A 15,475-nucleotide genomic window follows, 5' to 3' on the forward strand; every position below is an offset into this window, starting at 1 on the left:
AGAGAAAATGAAGGCCTAAGGGTATTAAGCAGTAGAGGTATTCAAGCCCTTCTTGGAGTACACTCAAACTTACTAAAAAAGACTGAGGAAGATATGAAGACTTGACAATGAACTTGAATAGGTAAGCTGTTCTAGGAAGTTTTTAACAGAATTTTAAAGATTTCCTAGTTTTTCTTTTAAGGATGCTAAGGTGAATCCAGCTTCCCTGGTGGCTCAGAGGATAAAGCGTCTGCCTACAATGCAGGAGACCAGGGTTTTATCCCCGGGTTGGGAAGATCCCCTGGAGAAGGAAAAGGCAACCCGCTCCAGTATTCTTGCCTGGAGAATCCCACGGACGGAGGAGCCTGGCGGGCTACAGTCCACAGGGTTGCAAAGAGTCAGACACTACTGAGCGACTTCAGACCCCCAGACACATGCACGCACGCACACGGTGAATCCAGGTATGTATCCATCATCTATTCAACAAAAATATTTAATGAGAATTCCTTTTGGTTGTCTTTAAAATTAAGTGAACAATGTTTTAAAATTAAATAATACAAAACCCCAATCAATACCTTTAAAAAGTAATTAGAGTACTATGTAAAGATATTACTGAAAATTCAGTAAAATCTCATTACAAAGAACTTAAATGCAAATATTTCCCTTAATGAAATTCAGCTGAAATGAATTCAAAGGTAAATGTTGCTTTATTATCTACACATTCTCTTTATAATAAAAAGCTTATTATAAAAAACTCAAATGCAATGATTTTATTGCAATGAATTCAGTTGAAATGAATTTAATAGTAAATATCACTTTTTTGTAGCTGTAGAGCATTGTCCATTCTTCTGGTAGTGACTTGGGAATGCTGTGACTCTAAGACAGGCAATTATAAGAACATACTACATCCATTTTACTTCTTAGCTTTTAGTCATTTTTTTTAGTTGTAGGTCCAAGAGCTAAAGATAAATTTTACTTTTCAAGTTCTAAAACAGCACAGAAATCATGTGCGCTATAAATTCTTTTTTCAGACACTAAAAAATAAAAGCACAGAACAGAAATTTAAAAAAATCACCTTAATTCCAACTCCTCCTAACATAATGACTTCAAAAAAACATTCTGGTGATTCTGGGTTGGATCAATAAAGTTCTTAAGTTTTTGAGAGGCACAGCTACCTGAATTTGTTTTCATTCACACTACTCATGGACTGTCTGAAACACTGATGGATTTCAGATTAAGAACTCTGATGATCTCTAAGATTCTTAAACAAGATTTAGTTAATCTTGGTTAGCTAATCCCATACCCCAAATCTTTAAAAGTATAAGGCCATATTACCAATGAGATTGTAAGAAGATTCTAACACCACTAATCAATAAAGAAATTAAACGAAAACCACAGTAAGATACCACTTCACACTCATTAGAAGCTATTATAAAAAAGGCAAAACAAGTGATTGAGCAGGATGTGGAGAAAATGGAATCCTTGTGCACTGCTGTTGGGAATGTAAAGTGGTACAGCCACTATGGAAAACAGAATGGTGGTTCCTTTAAAACTTAAAAATAGAATTATATGATCCAGCAATTTCACTTCTAGGTATATACCCAAAAGAATTGAAAGCAGGGGCTGGAATAGTTACTGTGTTATTATTCACAACAACCAAAAGGTGGAAGCAACCTAAGTATCTACTGACAGATGAATGGCTAACCAAAATGCAGTATACATACATACAAAGGAAGGAAATCACGACACGTGCTGCAACAGGGATGAAAACGGAAAGCATTATCCGATGATAAGGCCGCCACAAAGGTATAAATACTATAGGACTGCACTTTTATGAGGTACTTTGAATAGTCAAATTCAGAGACAGAGAGTAGAATGGTGGTTCTCAGAGGTTGGTGGGTGGTGGTACGGAGGAATTATTATTTAATAACTATGTTTCATGTTGGGAAGATGAAAAAGTTTTGGTGATAGATGGTGATGAAGCTTGGACAACAACATGAATGCACTTGATGTCACTGAATCGAACACTTAAAAACAGTTAAAATACTTAATTTTATGTACACTTTACCATAATTTAAAAAATAAGGCTATATACAAAATTGGTTATTAGATTTATCTTCTGTTTCCAAGTTTATGATCTCTTGGAAACTCTAAGTGGAGATTCCATTACCTTATATGATGGCATTCCTCTATACCATTGTTTCCCTAAATTCTTCGTATCATTACACAGCGAAAACAGTAACAACTGTTTGGAGCACTGGGGTAAAAGGAAGTTGCTGCTTAGAATTGGAGATGACTAGCCAGAGAAGCCGGTGGCACCCCATTCTAGTACTCTTGCCTGGAAAATCCCAAGGACAAAGGAGCCTGGTAGGCTGTAGTCCATGGGGTCGCAAACAGTCGGACATGACTGACCGACTTCAGTTTCCCTTTTCACTTTCATGCACTGGAGAAGGAAATGGCAACCCACTCCAGTGTTCTTGCCTGGAGAATCCCAGGGACGGGGAGCCTGGTGGGCTGCCGTCTATGGGGTCCAAGAGTCGCACACGACTGAAGTGACTCAGTTGAGTTCCCATTTGGTTGTCCCAAACGACTGAAGGATCCTAGCACTCTTGTAATCCATTTTCTGCACCACAAAACATGAACTGATTAATGAAAAATATTAGAAACATATTTTTAAATGACTACACAAGCTCAGATGTGAGCTTCTCAAGGAACATTTCAAATGCTTAAAGCATTAATTTGTGATGCTAGTTTGGCATTTTAAGGATTTGCAGTGTTCATAGGAACATATGTTTTTAGTGGCGAATAAATGCAGTAAATCAACTACAAATTGTGGTAAATTTTCAATGCCTTATCATCATAAGAATCTTTGGCAACACATACATTCACATACAAGGAAATACATGCTACTCAGAGTTTATCAAGGGTACGAAGTATGAAAGGGTTAAAAAAAAGTTAAAATTTGAAACTTCCTGAATTTCACCTTTAGCATTTTTACTTTTTAAAGTAACATAAACATATAAAAACTGACGTTCAAACATTTGTGGAAAAATACCAGTTGAAGAAAAATCAAAGAAGCAAGTTATATAACTTCTATATAGCAAGTTTTTATTTTGCTTATATTACCAACACCAAGTTGGTAGGCCTCTCTTCTATATGCACTAAAGAGAAGCCTTATTTGCACAGATAACCTAACTCTAGACACTATTCCATTAGGATTATATTACTCTGGCCCTAATAATTTAAATGGAAATATACAGCCACCTTTAGAAAAATATGAAAATGATGCACAAAACTGCATTTCCCCTTTTGGCATCCATACCTATTTCCATATTACTTATTGCCACTTTTCCTAAATTTCTGATAGCATCCTCCAAATGGGAAGTGGAAATATCTAACTACTTCAGCCCTATAACTAATTCACCTTATTTGTAACAGGATTTTTGAATATTCCAATTTCCCTTTCATTTAAAAAATAACTGATTTTTATTATTCTTAAAATAAATTTCAGCTTTGCAGTTAAATAATTTTTTGCAATTTAAATATATTTTGAGCATTACCAAGACTATTATTGATAAGCTACCAGTTTAAGTTCTGTACATTTCATATATTTTCCTAATATTTTGAGACAATGTACTTCCTTCACTGTTCAAAGACTTCCCTGGTAATTTATTTACTGTTGTAATATACTGATTTCTTTCCTACCTGACCAACCTCTTGTTACAAAATTTTAGTTAGAGCCTATAATGAGGTTTCTCATATAAAAAAACAGCCTAAATATTTGTGGTGATAACTTTGCCACAATTAAAGTTTTACTATGTAGCTATAAAATGGATCAGATTAATAGTAAGACAAAAAAATCAATCTACGCTATTTTCTACCAGATAGCTAGATTCCTAGGTAAGTTAAGGCAACATATGTGAGTTTTGTAAAATTTCCAAAGAATTTTTAAAAAGTATTACATTAACTTTTACTGCCACCATCATACCACCACCAACCATTACAACAAATCTATAAACCTTGTCCAAGTCAGAAATATTTTGCTACTTCTCAACACTAAATAAATACTTTTGTTGGTGATGGTATCAATGGCTCTGAAGAAACATTACAGTGAGAAACAAGTTATTAAAAATAAGTCAGACTACCAAATTTTCATACAGCATGGTATTGTTAAATTAAACAAGGAGGCTATCACACAGAGGTAGTTCTAGGACATGAGTGACTTATGTAACCAAAACAAAACCTAAGCCTATAAATGCTTTAAACTTAAGAAATAAAACCTAAAATTCAGTTCAGTTCAGTTGCTCAGTCGTGTCCGACTATGCAACCCCATGAATCGCAGCACACCAGGCCTCCCTGTCCATCACCAACTCCCGGAGTTCACTCAAACTCATGTCCATTGAGTCAGTGATGCCATCCAGCCATCTCATCCTCTGTCGTCTCCTTCTCCTCCTGCACCCAATCCCTCCCAGCATCAGGGTCTTTTCCAATGAGTCAACTCTTTGCAACAGGTGGCCAAAGTATTGAAATTTCAGCTTTAGCATCAGTCCTTCCAAAGAAATCCCAGGGCTGATCTCCTTCAGAATGGACTGGTTGGATCTCCTTGCAGTCCAAGGGACTCTCAAGAGTCTTCTCCAACACCTCAGTTCAAAAGCATCAATTCTTTGGCACTCAGCTTTCTTTATAGTCCAACTCTCACATCCATACATGACTACTGGAAAAACCATAGCCTTGATTACATGGACCTTTGTTGACAAAGTAATGTCTCTACTATTTAATATGCTATCTATGTTGGTTGGAAGAATCATTGGCGGCCATACATTTTTATTTTTGAAATCCTCTTTTATTTAAAGCAGAACTTTAGAAAAAAACTGAAAGTAGCACTGATGAAAATGACTTAATGTTAGGTTAGCCAAAGGAAAAGCTTTGACTGCTAAACAGAATTCAGATCTGAGCAGCAACTATTTCATTGGTCTTGTGAAGCCCTGAAAGAAAGTATAAGTGAAAGTGTTAGTTGCTCAGTCCTGTCCACCTCTTTGTGACCCCAGAGACTGTAGCCCACCAGGCTCCTCTATCCATGTGGATTCCCCAGGCAAGAATACTAGCAGTAGGTTGCCACTCCCTTTTCCAGGGGATCTTCTTGACCCAGGGATGGAACCCAAGTCTCCCGCATTGCAGGTGGCAGATCCTTTACTGTCTTGAGCCACCAGGGAAGTCTCTTCTGAAGAGGAGTTTAAAAATAAGGAAGCATGGCTATAAAATGATGAAATCTAAGTATTATAATATTTGGAGATCTTAAATGAAAAAACTATTATGATAACATCTAAGTATATGCGACCCACTCTTAATTACATCACTAGTGGTAAAGAACCTCCCTGCCAATGCAGGAGATGAAAGAGATGTGAGTTCAATCCTTGGGTCAGGAAGATCCCCTAGAGAAGGGCACTGCAACCCACTCCAGTATTCTTGTCTGGAGAATCCCATGGACAGAGGAGCCTGGTGGGCTACAGTCCATAGGGTCACACACAGTCAGACATGACTGAAGCAACCTAGTAAACACAAATGTTGTTTCTTAAAGTCAACTTTACTCATTTCACATACATCTGGAGAGGAAAAATATATTAAGCAGAAGTTATTTTTTTTTTAAAGCAAAATTTAGTCAGTTAATTCTCAGAGAAAATGTTTACAACTAAAACTATGTCTAGGGATCTGCTGATGTTATGAATTTTAATTCATTATTTATCAAAGTCATTCCTATATTTTCTAATATTTTTTAAAGTGCCTGTAATGCTAGAAACAAAAAGCTACAACTACACATGAGCAAATAACTAGAGTACTAAATATTTGTGATCTTATATAAGCTTTTGTCAAGATATCAGTTTAAGTTACCTTAAGTGTATAAGGCAAACGGTATATTTATTAACACTTTCATACACACTCTGACTGATGGCATTCTTGTACAGGAACAATGAACGAATACAAAGGATTAGGGAAATAAGTTGGGTTTTACAATTTTATCAAACCAACCTGGTAAATATAATGCTCTAAAATCATTTGCCTGAGATCAAACTATTCATTTTTAGGTGCTTTCTACCAAACTCCGCAAAAATATAAAACAATGACTGTGTCTAAGGAAGCTTCCCCTAAGTTAAAAACAAGCTAGGTAACATCTACCTTAAATTAGGCTCTGAAGAAAATAAGAGTATGCCGAGGGAGTCTTTTCATAAAGATACAATCACTGTTCCACTAAAAAGCTCAACGAAAATGTACAAAAAAAAAAAAAGTTTCTCTGACATCACCACAATCTAAATTAGACCATTCTAACTATGAAATCTGAGGAAAAGAACAAGGCTTCTTTCAATATTGTGATTAAGAAACCAAATTTGCATATACACCTAAAACAAGGAGGATTTCATCACCAAGAAGTTGAGACTGTAACGATCAGATTTCCACCTAGAAGTAAATATATTCACAGATACAGAGCACACACATTCCCTTGCACACTTCAGCTATAAGTATGAATAATTCAGGGTATAGTTTGGGAACAATATATTCAATTCTAATACCTAGGGAATATCACACAATGTAAAGAATAATGACACAATGCCACTATATTTCCTGAGGCCAAAATATCCAGAGAATGGTAAAAATGACCCTAAGCTTGAATATCTTAAAGGTAAACAGTTTTAAAAACAAAACCAACTAGCTCCTTGGTAATATGTATAAATAAAGAAAATGGCAAACAATTTAGTGTAAGTACTCAATTAAAAAAAATCAATGTTATGTATAAAAAAATTCAATAATAATAAAAAATTAATTTTTGCTCCTGTTTGCAAAGTATAACCTATATTTCTGTTAATCTGAAAATCTGAGATTGAGATCCTGTTAAAAACAGTTCAATATCCATTCAATAGTCTCAAAAAATGAACATAAATGTGCCAAAATGACTCTGAGGTAGTTATGTCTAGGAATGTGGCTCTAAGACAGCCTGGAGATAGATTATCAATTACTTTAAGGATTTATTTCCCTTTTAAATATTACAATCTGCAAATGTGACAGAATGTTTTAACATGCTTAGAAGCAGATCCTGATGTGTAAATATCTAAAAAAAAAATTAACTACACTTATTTTTCATATTAAAGATAAAGCAGGAAAAGCTGCTTTTCAAAAGAAAATTCAATTCTTTGTGTGTTTCCATTACCATCCAACAGTGAACACCACTGTCATAAAAAAGGAGGCAATTATTATCATGTGCAAGAAAGATTACAATTATATGAAATAAAAAATAAGAGCAGCTCAAATGAAATGATTTCTATTAAAATTAATCACCTAATGTATTTTCACTTTAAAAACAGATACCAAAACAGCTGCAATAATTCAAAAGTTAAACAGTATACAAAAATGAAGAGCAACAATGTGAAATTAGAACAAAAGAAACTAGGCCAGTCTACACATTTTTACTTTTTGCTTACTCTCTGAAGAGTATACTATCTATCTATTTTAGAACTTATTATGGTAGCGAGATAAAATTCATGGCCTGCTACAGTACAACTTAACACATCTATCTCCAAAAAGAAAACTGAAAAGGCAGTTTGCAACTAAGGGATGTATACTTTACTAAAAATTATCCTCTGTCACTGTCTCTTTTCCCATCCACCATCATTGCCTTTAGGGGCTACCTTGTTCAGTTCAGTTGCTGAGTCGTGTCCGACTCTTTGCGACCCCATGAATCACAGCATGCCAGGTATCCCTGTCCATCACCAACACCCGGAGTTCACTCAGACTCACGTCCATCGAGTCAGTGATGCCATCCAGCTATCTCATCCTCTGTCGTCCCCTTCTCCTCCTGCCTCCAATCCCTCCCAGCATCAGTCTTTTCAAATGAGTCAACTCTTTGCATGAGGTGGCCCAAGTACTGGAGTTTCAGCTTTAGCATCATTCCTTCCAAAGAAATCCCAGGGCTGATCTCCTTCAGAATGGACTGGTTGGATCTCCTTGCAGTCCAAGGGGCTCTCAAGAGTCTTCTCCAACACCATAGTTCAAAAGCATCAATTCGTCGGCGCTCAGACTTCTTCACAGTCCAACTCTCACATCCATACATGACCACTGGAAAAACCATAGCTCGATGGAATTCTTTCGTAGCCTTGTGTTGAGGTTAGCAGTTTCTGAGATTAAAAACACTGGAAAGTCTCCTCACTCTTCCCTTCCACATTTCAATCCAGTTAGTCAATAAATCCTGTATTTATTGCCTAAATCTATTTCAGATCTGTCCCTTCTCCATTTTTACTACAGTGTGTTAGCTTAAGCTCCTTCCTGCACCTTTCCTTTGGAAGCTGGCATCCTAAGTTCTTTCTCTGCCAATAGTACTCCTTTCTGCTCTGTCAACTATCATTCACAACACCAACAAAAGTTATTAAAACACAAATCTGATGTCAATTTACTGTTTATAGTCCTTAACTGTCATCAACTGCCTATAGGGTAGAGTTCAAACTTCTTATCAAGACACACAGGCCCTACTTACGCACCTATTGTTCTCTCTTTTCATAATAAGCTCTCTGATTCATCTTAGATGGCCATCTCTCTCATGATGACTCTGTTCCTTTTCAAATACTTTTCCTTCTGCCAGAGATGACCTTCTCCTAATCACTTTCCAACTTATCGTAAGCATCAGCTTCTACATAAGCAAGGGGTAATGTTTACCCGACCTGGCAAATGGTTATATCCTTTCTTCTGTGGTGCTTTTATACCATTTGTTTACAGAACTTATCTCTGTGAATTCTTACTGTTTTTAGTTCTTCTGTTGGTCACTTCCATAGTGATTAACATGGTTGTATTTATAGTTCTTGATTATGCCAATTTTAAGAAATTTATTGATTCCCCTCCTCCTCCTGATTTTTAATTTCTAATTTTTTTTTAGCAGTTACATTATTGGATATTATGTTTTATCCCAACAGAATATCCTGCCAAACGCATTCCAGCAGTCCAATTTCTAAGTCTATTTCTTCGAGTCCTCTAGGACAGTGACTATTGTCTTATTTTGGCAAAATATCTTATTTTGTCTCATTCTCAGAGCCTACAGTATGAAGTAATATTTAGTATATAAACAAAGTTTATTTTGACTCTAAAGTAGGTATGTCTAAAAGAAATGCAGTTATAAGACAGCCTGGAAATTGATTATGATTATCTTAAGGGTTTATTTTCCCTATAAATATTACAATCTGTAAATGTGACAGAATGTTTTAACATGCTTAGACAGAAGCTGATTCTGATTTGTAAATAACTAAGAAAACTGACCACATTTATTTTTCGTATTAAAGGCAGATGAAATGCCCCATATAGAAAATATAAAAAATAAATTTAAACTATTTTCAGTTTAACTGAATAACTGCACAAAAGAAACTTTTAAACTTTTCTTACACAAATATATGACATACATGTTTATTGTCACTTGTTAGCTGTATGACTTTAGGCAAGATCTCCTTGTCTCAAACCTAGCTATGAAATGGAGATGATAATGATACTTACCTCATTGAGTTGTTGTAAGGATTATATTAAGTTACTTCATATAAAGGCTTTGAAGAGCACCTTCATATAATAAGAACTTAATGAATGTCTGAAGCTATTATTAATTACTGATTTCTTACACTCAATTTGAACCGTTGCTAAACAGTTTAAAAAAAAAAGAAAAGAAAACTGTCTGAACAGTGTTTTTATATTAGAATAACCTGTTGAATTTGTTTCCTTTGAAGAAATCAGTTCATAGATTTGATGCTACACACACTACGAAAGTGAATCTATTTTAAGCAACGGTGAAATCTCTTTAGTGACTACAATTTTACACAGTTAGCTTAACCTCCATTTCATCCTTCTATGCTTTACACATCAGTAGCATTCAGCTTCTGATAGGCTAAAGCTTAAAATTTGCGACTGTTTTGAATAATGCTGTTTAAGCTGACTTCTAAATTACTCTAAAGTTGGCTACAGAATTTCATGTATTATTTCTTAGTAAAAAGAGCCTTATTCAAGGGTGAAAAGTTATGAAATATTGTAAGCTAAAGGCTGAGGATTCAGAAACATAAAAAAAATAGTACTGAACTTCAAAAAGCATAAAACACTGGGAGAAAGAAAGTCAGACATCAGATACAATATAATGGAGTTAACTGCAAATCACAGGCATGGTTAAGTGCTTTGGAAATGCAGTGGTGGTTGGTGGTTTAGTTGCTAAGTCATGTCTGTCTCTTGCAACTCCATGGACTGTAGCCCGCCAGGCTCCTCTGTCCATGGGATTCTCCAGGCAAGAATACTGGAGTGGGTTGCCATTTCCTTCTCCAGGGGATCTTCCTGACCCAGGAATCGAAACCAGGTCTCCTGCACTGCAGGCAAATTCTTTATTGACAGAGCTTTGAGGGAAGACCTAGGTGTAGCTTAATGTAACTTGGAAGTGGCAATGGTGGTGGCTAAAGAGGAGAAATTGGGTAACACTTCCCAGCAAAGGGGACACTTGAGCTAAATCTTTAAAACAGCTTAAGTAGAAGTGGTTTACTCTAGTAATTGAGGGGAAAAACCAGTCTGTTCTTTACCTAAGAGCACCTCATCCATCTGCTCCCTGGTGTAACTTCTCACATGGCTACTGTGGCAGATTCTGTGGCAGTTCTTACATTATTCCATAATCCTGGCTAATAACTGGTTAGTGACCCAACCTGAGCTAGTAACAACCCTTGTCTAAAATACTTCAAAAACGTAACAGGAGAAGAATTAGTCCTTTTCTTGTGGGAAAAGTTGTAAAATACAACAAGCAAGAACTGGCAGTTGTATGTTTTCCACCACAAGCAAAGAGTCAGTCAGTAGTAAACAGTTCCTTCCATTCCATTAAGATTCTATGTACTAAAAGCAGAAGTCACTTACACTACTTAGTAAATGTTAACAGCACCAAGATTTAAACATTTTTCTTTCATTAGTTTACCGTTTTTTTACTTCAAGTTACAAATTAGTATACAGGCTTTCCTGGTGGCTCAGCGGTAAAGAATCCACCTGCCAATGCAGGAGACAGGGGTTCGATCCCTGGAGAAGAAAAATGGCAACCCTCCCCAGTCTTCTTGCCTGGGAAATCTTGTGGACAGAGGGGCCTGACGGGCTACAGTCCATGGGATTGCAAAAGAGTTGAATATGACTTAGTGACTAAACAACAACAAATTAGTATGCTCTTAATAATTCAGTCAATATCCTTATGAGTGTTTATAAATCGTACTTAAGTACACAGTTATGAGCAAAAGTAGTTAAAACAGTAGTAAACGAGCTAACCAAAAAATCTTGTTCTAGTCATATTTGTGATGTTTACCTAGGTCCTTTACGATCAAAAGTGAGGGAGAAACAAGACCAAACACAAACAATATATAGGAATATCTACTTGCAGAATAAGGCATTTAGAAGCTATTTTCTGCATTTATTGGGAATACATTTTTTAAAAGCAAATTTTATGTTTTTGCCTATCAAAGGCTAAATTTAGCTTGACTGAGTGTATGCATTTGAAAAATGATTAGCTTTATCCCTGAACAGACCTATAAAGCACGCAACTAAGACAGAACCAAAATGAGTATTCAGGTAACATTTATTTATTATAAACTGCCAAGACAGTCTTGCAAATAAACTACAAATTTCCTCTTCTACAAAATTTATATTCCCAATGATTTACACACAGCCATGTTTAATTATTTCTAATATTTTTGACATAAGGTACTAGTCTATAATGCAAATTCAATCCCCAAATCTAGAATATCTCCTGGAAAAGGAAACAGCAACCCACTTCAGCAACCTTGCCTAGGAAACCTCTTGGACAGAGGAGCCTGGTGGGCTACAGTCAATGGGGTCTCAAGAGTCAGACATGACTTATATAGACAAACTAGTCTATATATTGCATATTTTTACTTTTGTTAAAGTAGAACTAAATTAAACTATAATTTCAAAATTAAGCCTTAAGCCAGAGTTGAATGAGACAGAAAAGCTATTGCTTATATTGTTACCTATGATTCAGTTCAGCTCAGTATAGTCACTCAGTTGTGTCCAACTCTTTGCGACCCCATGGATAGCAGCATGCCAGGCCTCCCTGTCCATCACCAACTCCTAGAGTTTACTCAAACTCATGTCCATTGAGTCAGTGACGCCATCTAACCATCTCATCCTCTGTCATCCCCTTCTCCCACCTTCAATCTTTCCCAGCATCAGGGTCTTTTCAAATGGGTCAGTTCTTCGCATCAGGTGGCCAAAGTACTGGGAGTTTCAGCTTCAACATCAGTCCTTCCAATGAATATCAGGACTGATTTCCTTTAGGATGGACTGGTTGGATCTCCTTGCAGTCCAAGGGACTCTCAAGAGTCTTCTCCAACACCACAGTTCAAAAGCATTAATTCTTTGGCACTCAGCTTTCTTTATAGTCTAATTCTCACATCCATACATGACTACCTATGATTATGTACCAATAATCCAGAGAGCAGTACTGCACAGATTAAATTAAGCATACCACTTTTATATAAGAATATGGTTTATATCTACATGGAGGCTTGCCTGACCTGCCATACTTTTATATTTATACTACTATTTTAAGTGTTTTGGTTTCACCAGGCCTCTTAAAGAAAATCATTCACTGATTTTGTGAAACACTGTCCTAGCAAATACTTAATGAGAGTACATCTTATAGATTACAGGCAAGGAGTTGAGAAAAAGCAAGTACAGTATAAAAGGTATATTAGGATACAGGCTCACTTGCACTTATATATAATAAACATTTCAGTTTGTGTGATTAGTTAGGCATGTATTAAACAGTGGCCTATTTCCCCACGGATAATGCTGAGCTGTAACTGCTGCAAAATGTCAAGATATCAAACACAGCTCAATTAATAATGAAAACTGAACAGGAATATGATTAATTTGAGAAGTGTGTGACTGAAGTTTGGTTCTACTAAAATTATATCACAGGGACTTCCCTGGCAGTTCAGTGATTAAGATTTTGCACTTCCCTTACAGGGGGCATGGGTTTGATCTCTGGCTGAGGAACTAAAATTTTGTATGTGGCACGGTGTGGCTTAAAACAAAAAACAACAAACTCACAAAATTTGTGAGAAGAATTACTGAGAAAGGACAATTAAGTAAAAACAGCTTTTATATGCACTTAGTTTATAGTTTAGGCATATTTGATATCAGTCAAAGGCTAGACTTTCTTAGCTTACCCTTGATTACAAAGGGGGTGTGCGATAAAGATTTCTTTTAAAACACCCCTTGTTGTTCAACCCATCTCAGTTTGGTGTCTCAGGAAATAATTATTGTTGGCTGAGTGGCTGTACAGACCATAGAATAACAGCTTAAAGATGAGAGGATGAGTCACACTGTAGCCACTTGTCTCATGTGAATGTATCACTGAAGACACAGAACAGAAAACAAGGAAGGAGCCTACTAATTAGGTCCTATGTCTTAAGTCTATTTAAAATCAAGTTTTAAAAATCTGTTTAGATTTTACTTACTTGCAATAAAGACTAACTTTTATATATGGGAATCTTCTAAACATTAAAATATATTATGGGTATATGTGAACCAAGAAAATGAAAGCCACTGTAGACATGGAAGCCACATCTGGGACACAGGAACTTCAGGTTTTTAGCTGAGAAATCAAGCTTAACTTTCGGTTGAACACTGACATTAAAGCGTGTCTGCTTGTTTTTCTTACAAACCTATAAAACTGTACTCATTGTTAGAAATAAACCTTTACTATCTAATAATGAGAAGATACTATTTGAAAGCTTTACAAACCATAGTGCCTCAAACAGGATTCAATAAGTAAAACTGAAAGAATATTAAAAGGAAACAAAGCAAAGAGATGTTGACATTTTTTCTCAAACACAGGGACTTCGTTAATTCAGCTTGATTTGGATGATATAAGTGACCTTTTCATGATAATTTTTAAATTAATCTACAGGTCTAAGGAAAAGATTTAAAAATTGAGCAAGTTTACTGTTAATTTGAATAGTGGGTAAAACCATAGCAGATTTTACTGGATACCTAGTCTTGGTTGTCTTTAGGTGTTAAAGGTGAGAGTAGGTATCAGGAAATATTAGTAACAGGTGTGCAAATTAATAGACCATATTCTTTAGTTAACCATACAACTTACTGTTGACAATTATGTGCATGTAATAGGTGCTTTACTTTCATCTCAAATTTCATTGTAAGACTGGGTTCTTATTGTGACTGAATAAAAACATCTAGTTAATTATTCTTTGGCTTCATGTGGCCAAAAGGAAGGAAGACTGGACAGCACAGCCACGGTAGGATGGTCTGTTGGTCTACAACCATACTTTTCCACCTCATTTGCTTTGACTGATCTAATGCCCCAAGCAAGAAATCAGTTGAGTTTCTAAAACTACAAAATGTAGAAGCTAATGACTTCTTTGTAGTTAGGTTCATTAAGCAATTTAACATTTTACCTCATCTCAACTAAATCATCTTATGGAAGAGAGATACTAGAAAGCAGTACCTTTTTAGTTTCAAATTGTGCTTCTTCCTGACAGCACCCTCTACAGTCAGGATCCAGCTGCAGAAGGTTGAACTGTCCAAGCAAATCACAGGAGCTGCAGAGCAAGTTGCTGGAGAAACCTAACTCTCTGCAAGACTCTGAGGAAAACTCTGCTCCCAATGCAGAGACCTGAAAAGAAAAAATAAGGGGGAAATTCATTTTTACGTTACAAAGCTTCCAAAAAGAACAAGCTAGAGTTGTCAAAATCTAACACACATACTAGAGACTTACTGAACGCCTCATTTGGAGACAATTGTTAAATTATTTTTAAACTCTATAACCTTATGAGTCTTTGGTTCTTCCCATCTCCCATTTTTTTTTTTTCTTAAAAACTTGTCATATTGCAGCTTGGCTTAAACATGGATTCACAAAAAAGATCATATATTATTTCTTTGTGATATACATATAGATATATCTTGCAGAAAAATGAATTTTCATTTCAAGAACTTAGGATCTGCTTGCCCTCTCCTCCTTCTGCTATGCATCTCCTAAGTGTTCCCCATTTCTATTTTTAGTTCTCTCTTTGCATATTTTCCATGGAGAACTATGTCTTTTCCATGGCTTCAAATATCCATTTATTAAAAACTCTCATCTTTTTTCTTAAGTGTCAAGCTTCCAACATCTTCTCATTTAGATATATAGACACTGCAAATTCAAATTCTCCAACAGTGAAACATCTTTTAAAAATCTATTCCTTCTAATGTATTCATATTCAGAATATCTTAGCAAAATGGTCCCATTTTCCCTGACTACCCACTTGTCCAGGTCAGTCAACCTAGACTGCACATTCTTCACCATTCTTAGAACCAAAAAAAGCAGAGACATTACTTTGTCAATAAAGGTCCATCTAGTCAAGGCTATGGTTTTTCCTGTGGTCATGTATGGTTGTGAGAGTTGGACTGTGAAGAAAGCTGAGCACCGAAGAATTGATGCTTT

General features: G+C 35.9%; 1 protein-coding gene across 2 annotated transcripts in view; it reads right to left on the reverse strand.

Moving 5' to 3' along the window:
• The window catches only part of SELENOF (selenoprotein F), a 37,098-nt gene that overhangs the window by 14,961 nt on the left and 6,662 nt on the right, over positions 1-15,475 (reverse strand). For both annotated transcript variants that reach the window (XM_069596768.1, XM_069596777.1), the window contains exon 2: positions 14,501-14,668. In XM_069596768.1, the coding sequence (XP_069452869.1) occupies positions 14,501-14,668 (168 nt within the window). The remainder of the gene's footprint in view (positions 1-14,500; positions 14,669-15,475) is intronic.

Source organism: Ovis canadensis, chromosome 1 (assembly GCF_042477335.2).
Source record: "Ovis canadensis isolate MfBH-ARS-UI-01 breed Bighorn chromosome 1, ARS-UI_OviCan_v2, whole genome shotgun sequence".
Classification (NCBI taxonomy): Eukaryota; Metazoa; Chordata; class Mammalia; order Artiodactyla; family Bovidae; genus Ovis; species Ovis canadensis.